The 14,586-nt window shown below is 50.9% G+C and overlaps 2 protein-coding genes across 8 annotated transcripts in view; one reads left to right on the forward strand and one right to left on the reverse strand.

Moving 5' to 3' along the window:
* Positions 1-11,926, forward strand: part of CMTR1 (cap methyltransferase 1) — a 52,693-nt gene extending 40,767 nt beyond the window's left edge. For 3 of the 4 annotated variants that reach the window (XM_031434796.2, XM_031434794.2, XM_031434795.2), the window contains 11 exons: positions 1,921-1,977; positions 2,744-2,801; positions 3,306-3,374; positions 4,343-4,474; positions 5,360-5,482; positions 6,166-6,257; positions 7,090-7,158; positions 8,465-8,512; positions 9,351-9,463; positions 10,074-10,182; positions 10,844-11,926. In XM_031434796.2, the coding sequence (XP_031290656.1) occupies positions 1,921-1,977; positions 2,744-2,801; positions 3,306-3,374; positions 4,343-4,474; positions 5,360-5,482; positions 6,166-6,257; positions 7,090-7,158; positions 8,465-8,512; positions 9,351-9,463; positions 10,074-10,182; positions 10,844-10,976 (1,003 nt within the window). In that variant the 3' untranslated portion in view covers positions 10,977-11,926. The remainder of the gene's footprint in view (positions 1-1,920; positions 1,978-2,743; positions 2,802-3,305; positions 3,375-4,342; positions 4,475-5,359; positions 5,483-6,165; positions 6,258-7,089; positions 7,159-8,464; positions 8,513-9,350; positions 9,464-10,073; positions 10,183-10,843) is intronic. The other variant, XM_064476453.1, reaches the window with a different exon arrangement.
* The window catches only part of CCDC167 (coiled-coil domain containing 167), a 29,532-nt gene continuing 18,314 nt past the window's right edge, over positions 3,369-14,586 (reverse strand). Inside the window, exons 4-7 of one of the 4 annotated variants that reach the window (XR_010376895.1) lie at positions 13,712-13,903; positions 13,085-13,279; positions 12,280-12,384; positions 3,369-3,672 (exon numbers count right to left, since the gene is read on the reverse strand). Coding sequence is in view for 1 of the 4 variants with exons in the window: in XM_010977645.3 (XP_010975947.3) it covers positions 13,800-13,903 (104 nt within the window). In the remaining 3 variants the exon portion in view is untranslated. Of the gene's footprint in view, positions 3,673-11,825; positions 13,280-13,547; positions 13,904-14,586 lie in introns of those variants that run through there. The other 3 variants (XR_010376894.1, XR_010376893.1, XM_010977645.3) reach the window with 3 other exon arrangements.

Raw genomic sequence — 14,586 nt, forward strand, 5'->3', positions numbered from 1 at the left:
AAACTGGTCAGCTACATGTAAATGAATGAAATTAGAACATTTTCTCACACCATATACAAAAATAAATGCAAAATGGATTAAAGATCTAAATGTAAGACTGGAAACCATAAAACTAGAAGAAAACTTAGGCAGAACACTCTGACATAAATTGTAGAAATTTGGGTGGGGGGTTAAGTCTTCTAAGGCAAAGGAAGCAAAAACAAATGTAAAGAAATGGGACTTAATTAAACTTAAAAGCTTTTGCACAGCAAAGGAATCCAACAAGATGAAAAGACAACCTACTGAATGGGAGAAGAGAAGATATTTGTAAGTGATATGACTGATAAAGGGTTAATATCCAAAATATACTAGCAGCTCATATAACTCAATATCAAAAAAAACAAGCAACTCAATTGAAGAATGGGCAGAAGACTTGAATAGACATTTATCCAAAGAAGATACACAGCCAAGAAGCATATAAAAAGATGTTCAGCATCACTAATCATCAGAGAAATGCAAATCAAAACCTCAGTGAAATGACCTCACACCTGTCAGAAAGGCCATTGTCAAAAAGTCTACAAGTAGCAAGTGTTGGTGAGGATGTGGAGGAAAGGAAACCCTAGTACACTGCTGGTGGGAATGTAAATTGGTGCAGCTACTGTGGAAAACAGTATGGTGGTCCCTCAAAAAACTGGAAATAGAACTACCATGTGATCCAGCAATTCCACTCCTAGGAACATAACTGAAAAAAACAAAAATACTAATTTGAAAAGATACGTGCACCCCAATGTTCATAGCAACATTATCTGCAATAGCCAAGATACGGAAGAAACCTAAGTATCTATCAGCAGTTGAATGGATAAAGAATATGTGGTACATATATACGATGGAATATTACTCAGCCATAAAAAAGAATGAAACCCTGCCATTGCAACAATATGGATGGATCTGGAGTGATGAACCTTAGTGAAATCAGTCAAAGACAAATACTGTATGTTGTCACTTATATGTGAAATCTAAAAAATAAATGAATGAATATAACAAAATAGAAATGGACTCACAGATTTAGAGAACAAATGTGGTTACCAGTGGGGAGAGGGGAGTGCTAAGATAATAGGGGTAGGGGATTAAGAGGTACAAACTACCGTATATAAAATATATAAGCTAAAAGGATGTATAGCCAGTATTTTATAATACCTTTAAATGGAGTATAATCTATAAAAATTTTAAATCACTGTTGTATAGCTGAAACCAATATTAAAAATCAACTATACTTCAATAAAATAAATAAAACTTTATCGCTGATGTTTTTCATTTCTAGAATTTTTATTTGCTTTTTTAAAAATACAGTTTTTTATCTTTTTATGCATGTTATATACCTTTTTCACAATTATTTTAAAGGTCTTGTCTGATAATTCCAACATTTGGACCACCTCTGGGTCTTGTTCTATTGAACAGTTTCCCCATCTTGTCAGTGGGTCACATTTTCTTCCTCTATCACATCTTACACTTTTTAAATAAAAAGCCAGACATTGTATCTTTTTAAAAGAGTTGTGGAGACTAAACTGGAAAGGGCAGCCGTTAGTGTAGGTGAGTCAGTTTAGTGTGTAGTTGAACTGTATCTGGGCTCTACTGTCGCTTTATTTAGGTAGAATCAGTTCACAACTGCTTTCAAATTTTTAAAGATGAGATCAGAACCCTCCTTTAGCTGGACTTGGGATCTGAGTGTCTGGAGGGTTTGACTTAGTTCTTTCTTCTGCTTTACCCTCAGCCTTTAGCACGTCCCACGTAACTGTACCTTAGGGTGTTGTCAAGGGGATTCTCTTGACTCTCCAAGCCCCTCCCAAACATAGATGGCCAGTGCTCTGGCTAAACTCTGTCCTCATGTCTTTGGCTGTCTTTTGTGATAATCCTGAGATCAAATTATTTTTTTTCTTCTAGCCACTGTAGCCTGCAGATCAAAGCTCTGGCCAAAATCCGTGCCTTTGTTCAAGACACGTGAGTGTTGCCCCTTTCCAAAATTCACCTATTTCAAGGGAAGATCTTTTTGTTTTGTTCCTCTGCCTGAGCTATTTATTTCATTTCTACAAACATTGTTTAAATGTCTACTCTTTTATCTTATACTTTGCTGTAGTCGGTGAAGGACACCAGGAAAGCATGTTGCATGAACCTTGCCCTCAAAGAGCTTACCTTGTCTTTGGACAGATAAGAGTAACCCAGGAAAAGGATACACAAAAAGTTATTAAGTTACAGAGGATGTAGGGTGGCATAGCCTGAGTAGAAAACAGAATATTCAGGGGACATGAAGAGTGATCTAGAGAGGAGAGGTAGGACTGGTCAAGGGAAACCTCTGGGAGGGTGTGAGCATAAGCTTATTCAGCTTTCTGGGGCATAGTGACATCCACCCAGATGGACTTAATGTGCCGTGCCCTCTGACAACAGAGGGGAACCAGCACATGCTGATGAGTAACTGGAAGAAGGGTGTGCAGGGACCCTGGAATCCAGGGTGGTCAGGAGGGTAGTCTCCCTTCCCTTTGTGGTGGGACGAAGAGGTCATCTCATTTTCTGTACATCTGAGCTCCCATCTCCAAGAAGCAGAGCCGTGTGAGTGTTACAAGCACCCTGTGCTAATGGCAACGTGGCCTCGTGCGCATACACCCGTTCATTCACATGGACTTCTCTCTCTAGGGTTCGGAAGGGTGCACAGGAGGCATGCTCCATACCTCTTAGAGGCTTAAATCATTTACTGGCTTCATTTTCCCAGGACCCTGAGTGAGCCTCGGCAGGCAGAGATCCGGAAAGAGTGCCTCCGACTTTGGGGGGTGAGTGTCTTTCCAGCCCACTGTTGCTCCAGGAGAGGGAGGCTTTAGAGAAGAATGGGATTGACTCCCAGCCCTGTCACCTTAGGGTCCCCCCTACACACATGAAAATGTCTGCCTACCCTCACAGCATTCCAGGGCAGGATGGTTCAGCATTGTTGGAAGTTACCTCCCTGGTTCTTTTCACTGCCAGGTTAGCCCTGCAGCTGGGTCAGAAAGGACAAGGGTGGTGAGTGAACAGGCCTAATTTTTCTGCTGGTGGCCCTGTGTAGCAAGTGACCACAGAGAGCCCCAGAGAAAGGGAAGTGGACTTTGGGGTGTGCTACCACAGGGCCTGAAAGGGAGCAGTGACTCAGTTAGCCACCTCCATCCCCCTCTTTCCATCTTCCTTTGTTGCACGCCACTTTCTCTTCCCCAGTCTGAGCCCACCCCCTCGCCTCCATAGACTCACACAGCCTTGGTCAAAAGTGCATTTGAAAACCAAAGCTCTTTGCTATCTTGTTTCAGATCCCAGACCAGGCTCGAGTTGCTCCTTCTTCCACAGACCCAAAATCTAAGTTCTTTGAGCTAATCCAGGCAAGTTTGGTATCTGGTGAAAATAAAAAGTTAGAGAGGCCTAATTATATGTGGTATTACTGAGACCCCCAGAAGCCTGACCTCCGAGGGGCTTGTGTCGGTACCACCTGGGCTCTGAGGGGCTGGGCTGAGACCACCACAGGTGGGAACTTTTGGTGTAGAGTGTTGAGTTCCCCGAGAGCCCACCAGGCTGCCTGACGATTCTTGTCCTGAGATGTGTTGTGTTCAGCATTCTTGCCACCTAAAGGATGGTGGTGGCTATCACTGCCTGGCAAGTTCAGGAATCTGTGAGATGTACCTGCAGGGGAGAGAAGAAGTATGGGATGATCTTGGACAGGGGAGCTGGTCAGAGGGCCAGGAGGGGCTGCTAGGGGAAGCTCCACCATGGAGCTTGCCTAAACCTAGGCTCCCTGTTCTATTTCTGGTGAGCGGTCCTCGGAATTCTTCTGCCTCTGTTTTCCTACCACCTGACTTTTCCCTGGGCTTCATTTAAATCTGGCCCAGATCATGGGCCATTGTGCTGATTTTGTGGGGTCAGGAACTGCAGAATGATGGCCTCAAAAGAATAGCACGTGTAAATTTTTCTGAATGGGGTGAAGATACCACGTAACTGCTCTCAAACCAACTGCTTGGGAGTCTTTGCCTTCGGTTTTATTCAAGGGGAAGCGGGGAGGCTTTTTATATTCTGGTGACATTTCCTTATAGCTCTGGTAAATCGATCTGTATTTGGGGACTCGGTGTTCTTTCCTTTCCCAGCCTCTCCTGATAGGTCCTAAAGGAACACTCCAAGCAGACAGAATTAGATCCCAGTTAGTTGCATGAACCTTGGTTAGGTAGCGCCGGGGGCATGTTTCAGAGAGCATGTATTTCCTGTCCCTCATTTCTCCCAGCCCCCTACACAGGCACCTGTACTGAGCGCCTGTCCCTTCCCCCAACCCAGCTGTGTTTTCTCTGACCTGGGGCTGCAGGGCACTGAGATTGACATCTTCAGCTATAAGCCCACACTGCTTACTTCCAAAACCCTGGAGAAGATCCGCCCAGTGCTCGACTACCGCTGCATGGTATCTGGCAGTGAGCAGAAGTTCCTCATTGGCCTGGGGGTAAGTCTGCAGCTGGCTTCCTACCCAGCTTGGGGTGATGGAACCTTGCTCTCTGTCTGTGGGTATCTGGACAACTGCTGGCCACACTCAGTGCATATTCTCTTGGCACCATGAGCTTTGACTCCAGGGAGGGTATTTCTTGAAACTTCATTTCCTTTCTTCCTCTGACATAGCCAAGCGTCATTCATTCATTCTTTCATTTATTCATCTCTGTGCATTGCTCAAGGGAACACTGCCTTTTTCTTGTGATGTGGAGCTTCCTAGACTAGCAGAGTGGTCAGCAGGCCAAGCTGGCCTGAGCCCATGCAGCCATTTCTTTGCAACACCACTACCACCTCATGTCATCCTGTCTTGCAGAGATACCACCTATCCTTACTCTGCTGCTGTAGAGTCTAAAGTGAGATGAGGGAAAGCCTTGGGGGTTCTATGCCTTAACTGGGTAAAGTCCTCATTGCTCTTTCTTTCCACTCTGCCTTGTCTTTCTGTATAGTATTCTCTCTTCTTCCTCACTTTCTCTGTGTGCTCTCACATTTCCTCTTTTCCTCTTTTTACTTTCTCTCTTTGCTCTGTTCTTTGGACCCTTCACCAAACCCACTTCAGAAATTCACCAAGCTGGATCTTTCTTGAGGGCCTCTAATCATGGACTCTGGCCTCTTGAATGGTGCCCTGGGCCTGTTCCCTCCCATGAGGACCGAGTCAGAGGCAGTGGAGGATACTATTCATTATCACTGAAGTATACCTGACTAATCTCTCCCTGACGTTTCCTTCTGGCATTTCCTGGCCCCATCTGCTTATAGCAACCAACTGATAGCCCTTTTGAGAACTGAGCCTCTCACCCCTCTATCTCTATGCCTGCCTGACCTGGCCCTTTCTCTCTTCCCATAGAAGTCCCAGATCTACACGTGGGATGGTCGCCAGTCAGACCGCTGGGTCAAGCTGGACCTGAAGACAGAGCTACCCCGGGACACTCTGCTCTCTGTGGAAATTGTTCATGAGCTGAAAGGGGAGGTCAGAGGTGGTTCTGCTCACGTTATGACCCTGCTATCTAGGGAACAGGGCCACAGGCTGAGCCTGGCCCTCCCCCCACACCATGCCACCCTGAACTAACTGAGTTACATTGTATGTGGTGCTTGATGGGGCCCAGGACAGGGAGGCGGCTTTGTGATTATTCCTTCTCCTCTAGTAGTTGCTCTAAGCCATGGTTATTCGGGTAGGAAGGACCATAGTCTCCTTATGTGTAGGAGGTCTTAATCATCTCTGCATCAGAGGCCCTGATGGACCTGCTGGTATTTTCAGCTGCTGACTGTTTTTGACCAACGATCCCTTAGAAAGAAGCAACTTATTATTTCCCATGAGCTTTGGCTATTACAGCCATACAGGTGACTTTCAGGACAGTCAGTGGGAGCAGCTGGCTGGAGTGGGAAGCCAGGCCCTGCTGGAGCACCATGGCAGCAGCCTTGCTGGGTTTGAGGTTCAAGGGGACTCATCACCCAGTACCTCAGATCGGTCCACTCTGAATCACGGGCCATTCTGGTGCTGAGAATCAGCTAGGAGGCAAGCAAGAGAAATATTTTGTGTTTAGAGCCCTCACTTCCCCCAGATGAGGCAGAATGGTGGTCTGCCTGCCACAGAGGGCAGAGGGGGCCCCAGGCTGATGCCTGGCAGGATGGGCAGTGTATTTATCCTTCTAGGGGAAGGCCCAGCGGAAGATTAGTGCGATCCACATCCTTGATGTCCTCGTGCTGAATGGCAGTGACGTGCGGGAGCAGCACTTTAACCAGCGGTCTGACCTGGGCCCTGGGGGAGGGAGGGTGGGGTCGGCCAGGACAGCTCTATGGCAGTAGCCTCCATGGCTTGGTCCCTCACCAAGGCCTTCGCTGCTTAAGGACATCCTTAGAGTTTCCCCTCTCCTCCCCACTAACTGGTTTCAAGGGCAGGGTGACAAATTGATGTTGCCACTTTAGTTTACCAGGGCTTGGACCTTGATTTCATAGGTACCAGCCCACTCCACTTTGCCTCAGCTGTTCAGATCAGAGGTGATGTTTGTGTTAAGGTTGAGCAAGGGAGTGGCCTTATGGGGAGAGGAAGGGTCTTGTTTTGTGCTTGGTGGTCTCACTTAAGTCAGTTCATCTGGACCCCACAAATCTCACAGAGGTACTGTTGCTTGTGGATGATGCCTAATCAGTTTAAAAGAGGGGACAAAAAGGAGTAACGTCTTAACACTGCTGTGATGCTGATGTCACTCCTAAGTTGGTTCATCTGAGTGGGTGTGCTGTGGTGTTTGTGGTTTGGGGTGGTGGAGCAGACACACACAATCAAGATGATACTTGAAGTTCTGGTGGAGGTGGCTGAGCACAGGTCAAGTTTCACTTAAGGAAAACCAACCAAGATATAGTGAAATTAGAGGCCAGAATCCAGAGAGGGGGTGAGGACGTCCATGAAGACATCAGTGGAGAAGGGCAGGGTGGGCTTCCTGGACACGAGTGCTGCCTCTTGGAGCAGTTCTGCTGCAGATTCAGGAGTATACTCCCACTGGTGCCATGAAAACGCCCCGGGGATGGGGTGCTGGTAGAGGTACCCTTACTTGCCTCTCAGAGCCTCTGTTTGGATTACAGAATTCAGCTTGCTGAGAAATTCGTGAAAGCTGTTTCCAAGCCCAGTCGGCCTGACATGAATCCCATAAGGTGAGCATATCGTCTCTCCCCCCAAATCCTCCTTCCTCATTGCTGCTTTTGGCCAGTGCCTGCCCTTGTCCTGTGAGGGGTGGGAGGGCTCAGGGGAGACCAGGCGCAGTTGGCATTAGAGATAAGACTGCCACTGATGAGTGATTTGCTTGGGGGTGCCAGGTACGTGACTCCTTTGCCCCAGGTATCTCCTCGCCGCCCTGCCTGTCACGGTGGGCAAACCTCCACAAGAGAGGTTCACTCCTAGGGGTTAGTGTCCTCATTGTGGATGCACGTGCTTCAGAGAGCACCTGACTGCACATTCACACTTGAGGATCACTGGCATATCAGTCCTGGCCTTTTTTTTTTTTTTTTTTTCAGGTAAAAAATGGATACTGAGGGAATGGGAGTTTTTGAACATGAAAAAGAGAAGGGTGGTTTGAGATAATGGGATCCTTGGTGCATGGAAAGAAGGCCAGGGTTCTGCCATGTTAGGTAGTGTGGAAGCTCCAGGCCCTGCAGGAGGACAGCAGTTGGGGCAGACAGGCTGGGCTGAGGGCTGAGCTTATTATCTTTGGGGCTTCACACAACTAGAGACTGAGGTATCTACTTACACTTTATCAAAATCATATTCATTACTTTTTAATATAAATTTACTTAAAATTAAATCCAGTAGGGAGATTGTACTTTATAGACGTCTTCGGAAAGTCTTTAAGTAGTTTCTTCCTGTGCTTTAGTGTCCTGTCTGCCAGGTCCTGAGAAGCAGCGTCCAGGGCCCCTGCCTCTGCTGCGCTTCACCCAGTAGTGGTTTCAAAAGTGTGTTCAAGGGCCCCGGGAGGTGGAGGGCTGGACGTCAAACATGCCCTGCATCCTGGGTAGGGGTTCCTCCACCCCTGATGGTAATTGACCTGTTAGGATGATTTGGAAGTAACTTTGCTACAGGAAGGCCTGAAATCCATGTAGACAGAACCTGGGCAAGAGCCTGGCCCGTGGTGGTCTGGCCTCGTGATGGTGATGGTGGCCTGGGCTGGGAGTGCCAGCAGTCATGTCTGCCAGATCTTCCTCTCTCTTTCCTCCTGTCTTCCACAACTGTAGCTGCACTCCCCAGTTGCCCTGGGGCAAGCCCGAGGGGGTGCTTGGCAGCTCAGACCTAGGGCTTGTCTGTCCAGGACAGCAGTGTAGCAGGCTGGGGCTCCTCACTCTTGGTGGGTTGGGTGGTGCAGGGCCTGAGGCAGCAGGTGAGGACAGGCACAGCCTCCTGCCTACCAGCTATTGCCCAGACAAGTGTTCCCCAGGAAGCCTTTATCCCCTCTCCCTCTGTCCACAGGGTAAAGGAGGTGTACAGGCTGGAGGAGATGGAGAAGATTTTTGTCAGGTGAGTGACTCCACCAGGGTAGCTCAGGATTTGAGGAGCCGAGATGGGAGTGGCAGTGTCCAGGATTCATTCTCTGCTGTCCTGTAGATGGGCTGGGGATGTGGCAGTGAGTTGGCCCTGGTGGGCTGCGTCTACCCCTTCACCTCCCTTGCCCGTGCAGCCAAGAGTCCCCTGGCTGAGAGTTGATTCAGCTGTCAGGAGGGGAGCAGGGCAGGTGTGTGTCAGGCAGAAATATGGGCTCATTGGCACTGTAATAGTTATGACTGTCCCTGCGAGGGGCAGAGCAGCAAGCTGCTTGAAACACTATAAATCCCAGCTCCTGGTGCTGACAGAGGTCCTGCCTGGAGGCAGTAGGGGGAGCATAACTGCTGCTTCCTGTTCTTAGCGGTGTGTGGGGTGCTCAGGTCTGTAGGTCTCATCCTGGCTGTGGCCACTGTGGGCACAGGAGCTGGGCCAGGTCTCAGTGTGCCCATGTTAACTCTTCGGTGGCCACACTGATGCCATGGGTAGTGGCTAAGACCCAGTGGCACTCGTGGTCTCTAGATCTTACCCTTAGCGGTGTCACCCTGACATCCCCAAACAGCAGCAACATAGCAGGGGCATTTGCTACTCCCTGGCCTCCACTGCTTAGTTCAGAGCCTGAGCTTTAAAACCAGCACTGCACTCACCCACTTGACATGAGGCCTGGAACATTTCAAGTCTCTGCCTCAGTTTCTTATGCTGAACGGAGGTAAAAATACTGTGGTTGGGTGATTTTGACATTAGCCAGAGACTGACGTTAGGACCTCCTTTCTCTCTAACGTTTCCTGCCTGCACATTTCCCTGCTCTGGAGATCAGGTTAGAAATGAAGATCATCAAGGGCTCCAGTAACACACCGAAGCTCAGCTACACGGGGCGAGACGACCGGCACTTCGTGCCCACTGGCCTCTACATCGTCAGGACGGTGAATGGTGGGTGATGAGCGATCATTCCCTGACCCTCAGCCGGGGTGACTGGCCCACACCCTGCCTGAGCCAGGCAGCAGACAGGCTGGCACTTCTTTGAGGTGTATGTTGAGGAGGACTATGTCCTTGAACCTCTTCTGTTCTTTGGTGGGTCCTAGGGGTTGAGTGTTGGGGCTGGAGAGACAAGAGCCCAGCTTGTCTACACACACACGGTGTCCTCCTGGCAGGAAAAGGGCCTTCTTAGTGGGCAGCGGCAGCAGCAGATCCAGAAAGTCAAGTTTGGCCATTTGCATCCCCTGTAGCATCCTTTTTGCTTCGTGCTCTCTGGTTAACAGAGTCCTGCTCCCTCAGCCAGGGTCCTAGAGGTGTCGCCCGATAGCGGGCTGGCAGGACTGGGGTGGGGTTGTTGAGAACTAACTATCTTAGTCGTCCTCTGGAGCCTCTTTGGGCTGGTGATGAAGGCTGTGTTCTCACAGGCTCCCTGCCTGCTGTCTGGGTGGGAGAAAGGGGAGTGGAAGAATGGGCGTGGAGGGAGGCATGCCCTACGTTGGCTTGACCTGCCCCTCATGGGTATTTTGTGTCCTTTCTGGGCTTCTTCCCCCTTTCCTCCTGTCAGAGCCATGGACCATGGGTTTCAGCAAAAGCTTCAAGAGGAAGTTCTTCTACAACAAGAAAACCAAGACATCTACCTTTGACCTCCCTGCAGACTCCATTGCTCCATTTCAGTAAGTAGCCCTCTTCCAGGCCTGCCCCCTCAGCAGCCCTAGGTACTCACTTCTGCCAGGATGTCAGCCCATCCTCTTGGGGCACACCTGCACCTTGAGACCCTTTGCTGCCCATGCAGGGGCTCCCCACAAGGGGAAATGGAGAGAGTGATGGTGGGACCCAACCCCCAGGACCAGGTTGGGGGTCTTGGGAATAAAGGGCCCCACTCTGGCCTGGGCGTGGGAACATGCTGAGGGCCCACAGCCTTGCTCTCGGACCCAGTGTCCATTTGCCAGATTGTTGGCCATAGGTTTCAACAGCAGCCGGCAGCCGGCAGCCCTACTGTGCCTGTAATTAGCCACGGACACTAGTGTGTCACCACACTAATACTGTTCTATTAGAGTAGCAGAGACAGATAAACCAGGAATATCAGTAATTGTAGGGTCCAGTAGGATGCAATTAGCAGCAGCTATGTGATGGGGAAAGCTGATTCTGGAAGGCAGGGAGGAGCAGGGCCTACTAGGTACATTTTGGCTGCCAGAGGGGAGATCCTCAACTAGAGTCATTGATGAGACTGACTCCTAAGAACACCCCTCCCCGAAGGCAGTTGCCAGGGTGGGTGGTGGTCTCTAGGTCCTGCTCCAGCGGGTGTTGCCCTCTGACCTCCTTTCTCCTCCCCAGCATCTGCTACTCCAGCCGGCTCTTCTGGGAGTGGGGGGATGGCATCCGTGTGCATGACTCCCAGAAGCCCCAGGACCCAGACAAGCTGTCCAAGGAGGCTGTCCTCTCCTTCATCCAGACGCACAGCGCCTGAGGGTCCGGGGGACACCCACCCTTGCCAAATGCCCTGTTACTCCCTGTGCCTGGGCCCACACACTGGTTCCTTCTCCCTCTCGGAGAGGGATGGGAAGCACAGTCACTGCAGCCTGGTCATGGGGGATGGGTGGCCACCTCTGCATTTCCTCTGAAGAGCTCAATAGGGGCCTTCAGAGGACACTCACAAGTTCCTTCTGGGACACTTTTTTGGACTTCGCTCCCCAGAGACCTGCCTGGGAACTGTCTCCCCTGCCTGGACTCAGCCTGAAGGATGCAGCTCCTCCAGCAGGTTTGAGGTCAGAGCTCAGGGCACGTGGGGCCAGTGGAGGACGTGTCAGAGATCAGGGCTTTGGCTCTGTTCTCTCCTGTATCCTGTAGACTCACTTTTCTGAGTTCTGTGCACTGCCCTGAGGGCGGCCATGCCCTTGCTTTGCCCAACTTTTTACTGGGCCAACCCTGAGTGGGTGGAAGCCCACCAGTGTGAGCTGGCCAGGAGCAGCTGCTGTACAAACCAAGGTTTTGTTTCTTTGAACCTGCTCTGTTTTGATGCCAAGTTGGAGATGTGTCTCCTCCCCCTACCCTGTCCTGGTCGTCCCTGGAGTTCTTCCCAGCCTGGACCTCTGACAGTCCCGCAGGCCGGGAAGGGAGGCATGAGGACCCCACTTCAGGATGCAGGTAGTGCTGTCTGGTGGTTGATGTGACTGCTTCCTGGGCCCCACCCCTTTTGATCTGAACTTTGGGCAGCTCTCAAAGGAGAGGAAGCAGCCGTGAAGACCTGCATCTTTCTACATGCCAGCAGCAGTGGCCCCACCATGACAAAGGGTACCTCAAGGGTTGGGTTGCACTCAGTCCTCTGCCAGTCATGGCACCCCTATTTCCCCAGCCACCTTGCTACCCGCCCCCTTTGTTCTTCTTCCCCAATAAGAGATACTGTTGCTTTTGTTTGTCCTTGCGTGGTCACTCCATTTCCTCTGTCTCGGCAGGCAGAAGGGGAAGAGGGGAAGCTGGGCTGTAGCTTTGGGTGGGTGGGTGGGGCACCTGTGGTTGTTTTTAATGGGAAATACCTCTCAGAGATGCTCATATGGGCTCCCTAGGGCCCCATCCCAGTGCTAGACTGGTTTCCATGGAGCTCGGGTACAGAGGCTCCTGAGGTTAGAACTGACTCCACCTCAGGGGTCTCTGGCCCCTCCCCCCACATTGTCAGCAGCACAGCTGAGATGCTGTTATTTCCACCCAGTTCTGGGTAAATCAGTGTGTCTTGCAGAATCTTAGCTCATTAAAGATAAACATATTTTTAATACCTGTGTGGCTTTGTACAGGGGCTGCTGCTGTTTGTCCTTGGTGCATTGTGGTCTGGGACTCACTTGGATGAAACAGCTTGGACTGGAGGTGAGGGGGAGGAAGCGCTACTTAAAGAAAAGGGGAGAAAAGACGGTTTGCTTAGTCAGAGCCTTGTCCAAGCTCAGGACTCCCAAGGCTGCTGCTTGCTGCTAGAGAGGGGCCCAAGGAAGAGCTGGGGAATGATGCAGCACCTGGTCAGAGCAGGGACTGGAGAATGAATGATCCTACAGCCCAGCAGGGCAGGGAGGCACCTTCCCCTTTATATAAATCACACAGCTTACTCCATGTGGCACTGTGACAATCCAGGATCAGTCTGTGACTAAAATAACAGAGGCGTCAGACCAATTAGTGCCACTAGACAGGGAAAGAGAGGGAGGGACGGTTTCCCTGACCCCGGCCAGCCTTTCCTCCGCTCTGCGCCTGGCGCCTCTCTCCCTCTCTGCTCTAGGCTAGCGTCTCTCCAGCAGTCCCATCACTCTGGTGCAGGTTCTCCCCTACAGCCTGGTATCTACGTGTTGCTTGGCTCCGTCACCCTGACCCTGAGTGTCCTTCCCTTAACGTTTCACAGCCTTAGCTCCCAGGGCAACCCCTTTCCATGCTTTTACTAACTTAATTGGTGTGCTCTTGGCTCCCAAGCCCCCCCATCCTTTTGGTTGCCCTCCTGGCCCCTGTGCTGGGAGTAGAATTGGGGGCTGTGCTCGGGGGCACCAGATGATATCTGTGTTTGCCCCTCTGCAAACCCCTCCTGGTTTACTGGCCGCTTACCTTAAGTCTGGTCATTACCATGGCTTTTGCTGCTCACTGGCTCTGCCAGGCCTCACCAGCCTTGTCTGCCTCCTGAAGATGGATTAATTCTGCACTCCTGTGGGTCCACCACACGAGCCCTTCAAGTCCCCAGGCTGCCCTTTGCTGCGCAGGCCAGATTTTTTCCTGCCATAATCACAGGCAGTGTGGCATGGACTAGAGGGCAAGACAGACAGTGTTTGCTAGGGGTGGTGTGGGGTCTGTCTCAGCCCCAGCAGCGCCCAAGCCCTGGAAATGGCTCCCACCACAGTTCTGGCTTAAGAAGTACTTTGTTATCGCCTTCTCCGCCACTTGAGCTGGGGGCTTCCCTTCACAGCCCCTCTTCTCCCTCCCTTCTGAGTTTAGGCCAAGAGCTTATTCTTGATTCCTGAGTGCCACCCCACTGCCCCCAGCTGCCATCAGACCATGACATTTACTCAGCACATAGGAGCAGCCAGGGTGTTCTTTATTGCCTTTCCCTTGGCCTAAGCCAGCACAAAGTCCTTCTGGAGTCCCGAGACAGCCCCACAGCAGGACTGGGAGGCAGGAGAGGCTGGGCTGACAGGAAGCCCTGCTCCAGTGTCTGAGTCAGGGGAAATGGCCTTGTACCTTGGTCTTCTTGAGGCTTGATGGGCCTGCTTGGCCATGACCTCAGAGCTGAAGGGAACCCTGCGCCGACTGTGGAGAAATCTCAGGCTTACATGGTCCAGTAGGCGTAGACAAGAGTCAGGAGGATGAAGATGGCCACAGAGAGCAGTGTGTTCTTCTGGTTCTCCTGCCGAAGCAACTTTAGCTCCTTCTCTGGGAGGAAACGGTGGTAGACAGGTGGTTAGGCTCATCTGCTACTCTCATCTGCCTCTGGCTCTTCCACAAATAGGTACACATACTCCTAGCCGCTTTCTTATCCATAAAAATGTCCTCCTTGATCTGCCCAGACCCTCACAACCTTTTGGCTACAGATTCTGGCCCAAAAAATTCCAACACCCAATGCTGCTCAGCCATTTCTCGCCAAACGCAGTTGAACACAGAATGTATAAGGAAAGGGTGTCATCAAAGAGGCCACACCTGAAAGTCAAGCTAGGCGGTGGCACGGCATCACCAGGTGAGTCCTCTGGCCTGTCACTGGGTGGGCTCCATGGTGCTCCTCCTTCCAGAGTGTCTCATCTGGCCACCTAGACACTCTTGAGGGCAGCTGGGACCTCCTTAGGCCTGACACTGGAGTAGGTACAGGGCCGGGCCACACCACCAGTGTTTCCAGTCCTGCCCTCTGCTGGATGCCCAGCCCAGCAGGGACTAGGGATGCTAAGAGGACAGTCTATGCCTACGAGGTAGTCGCGCTCCCCTCCAGAGGGAACAGTCCTACTGTTCTTCTACAGCCACACTGTATTCATCCTCGTGTGACACACTGGTGACCGGTGTTCTGTGAAGGCTAAACTGGTAATGCTACAATTTTATGTGAACATTGCTAGGTTTGAGGGGTAACT

Source organism: Camelus dromedarius, chromosome 19, assembly GCF_036321535.1.
Source record: "Camelus dromedarius isolate mCamDro1 chromosome 19, mCamDro1.pat, whole genome shotgun sequence".
Classification (NCBI taxonomy): Eukaryota; Metazoa; Chordata; class Mammalia; order Artiodactyla; family Camelidae; genus Camelus; species Camelus dromedarius.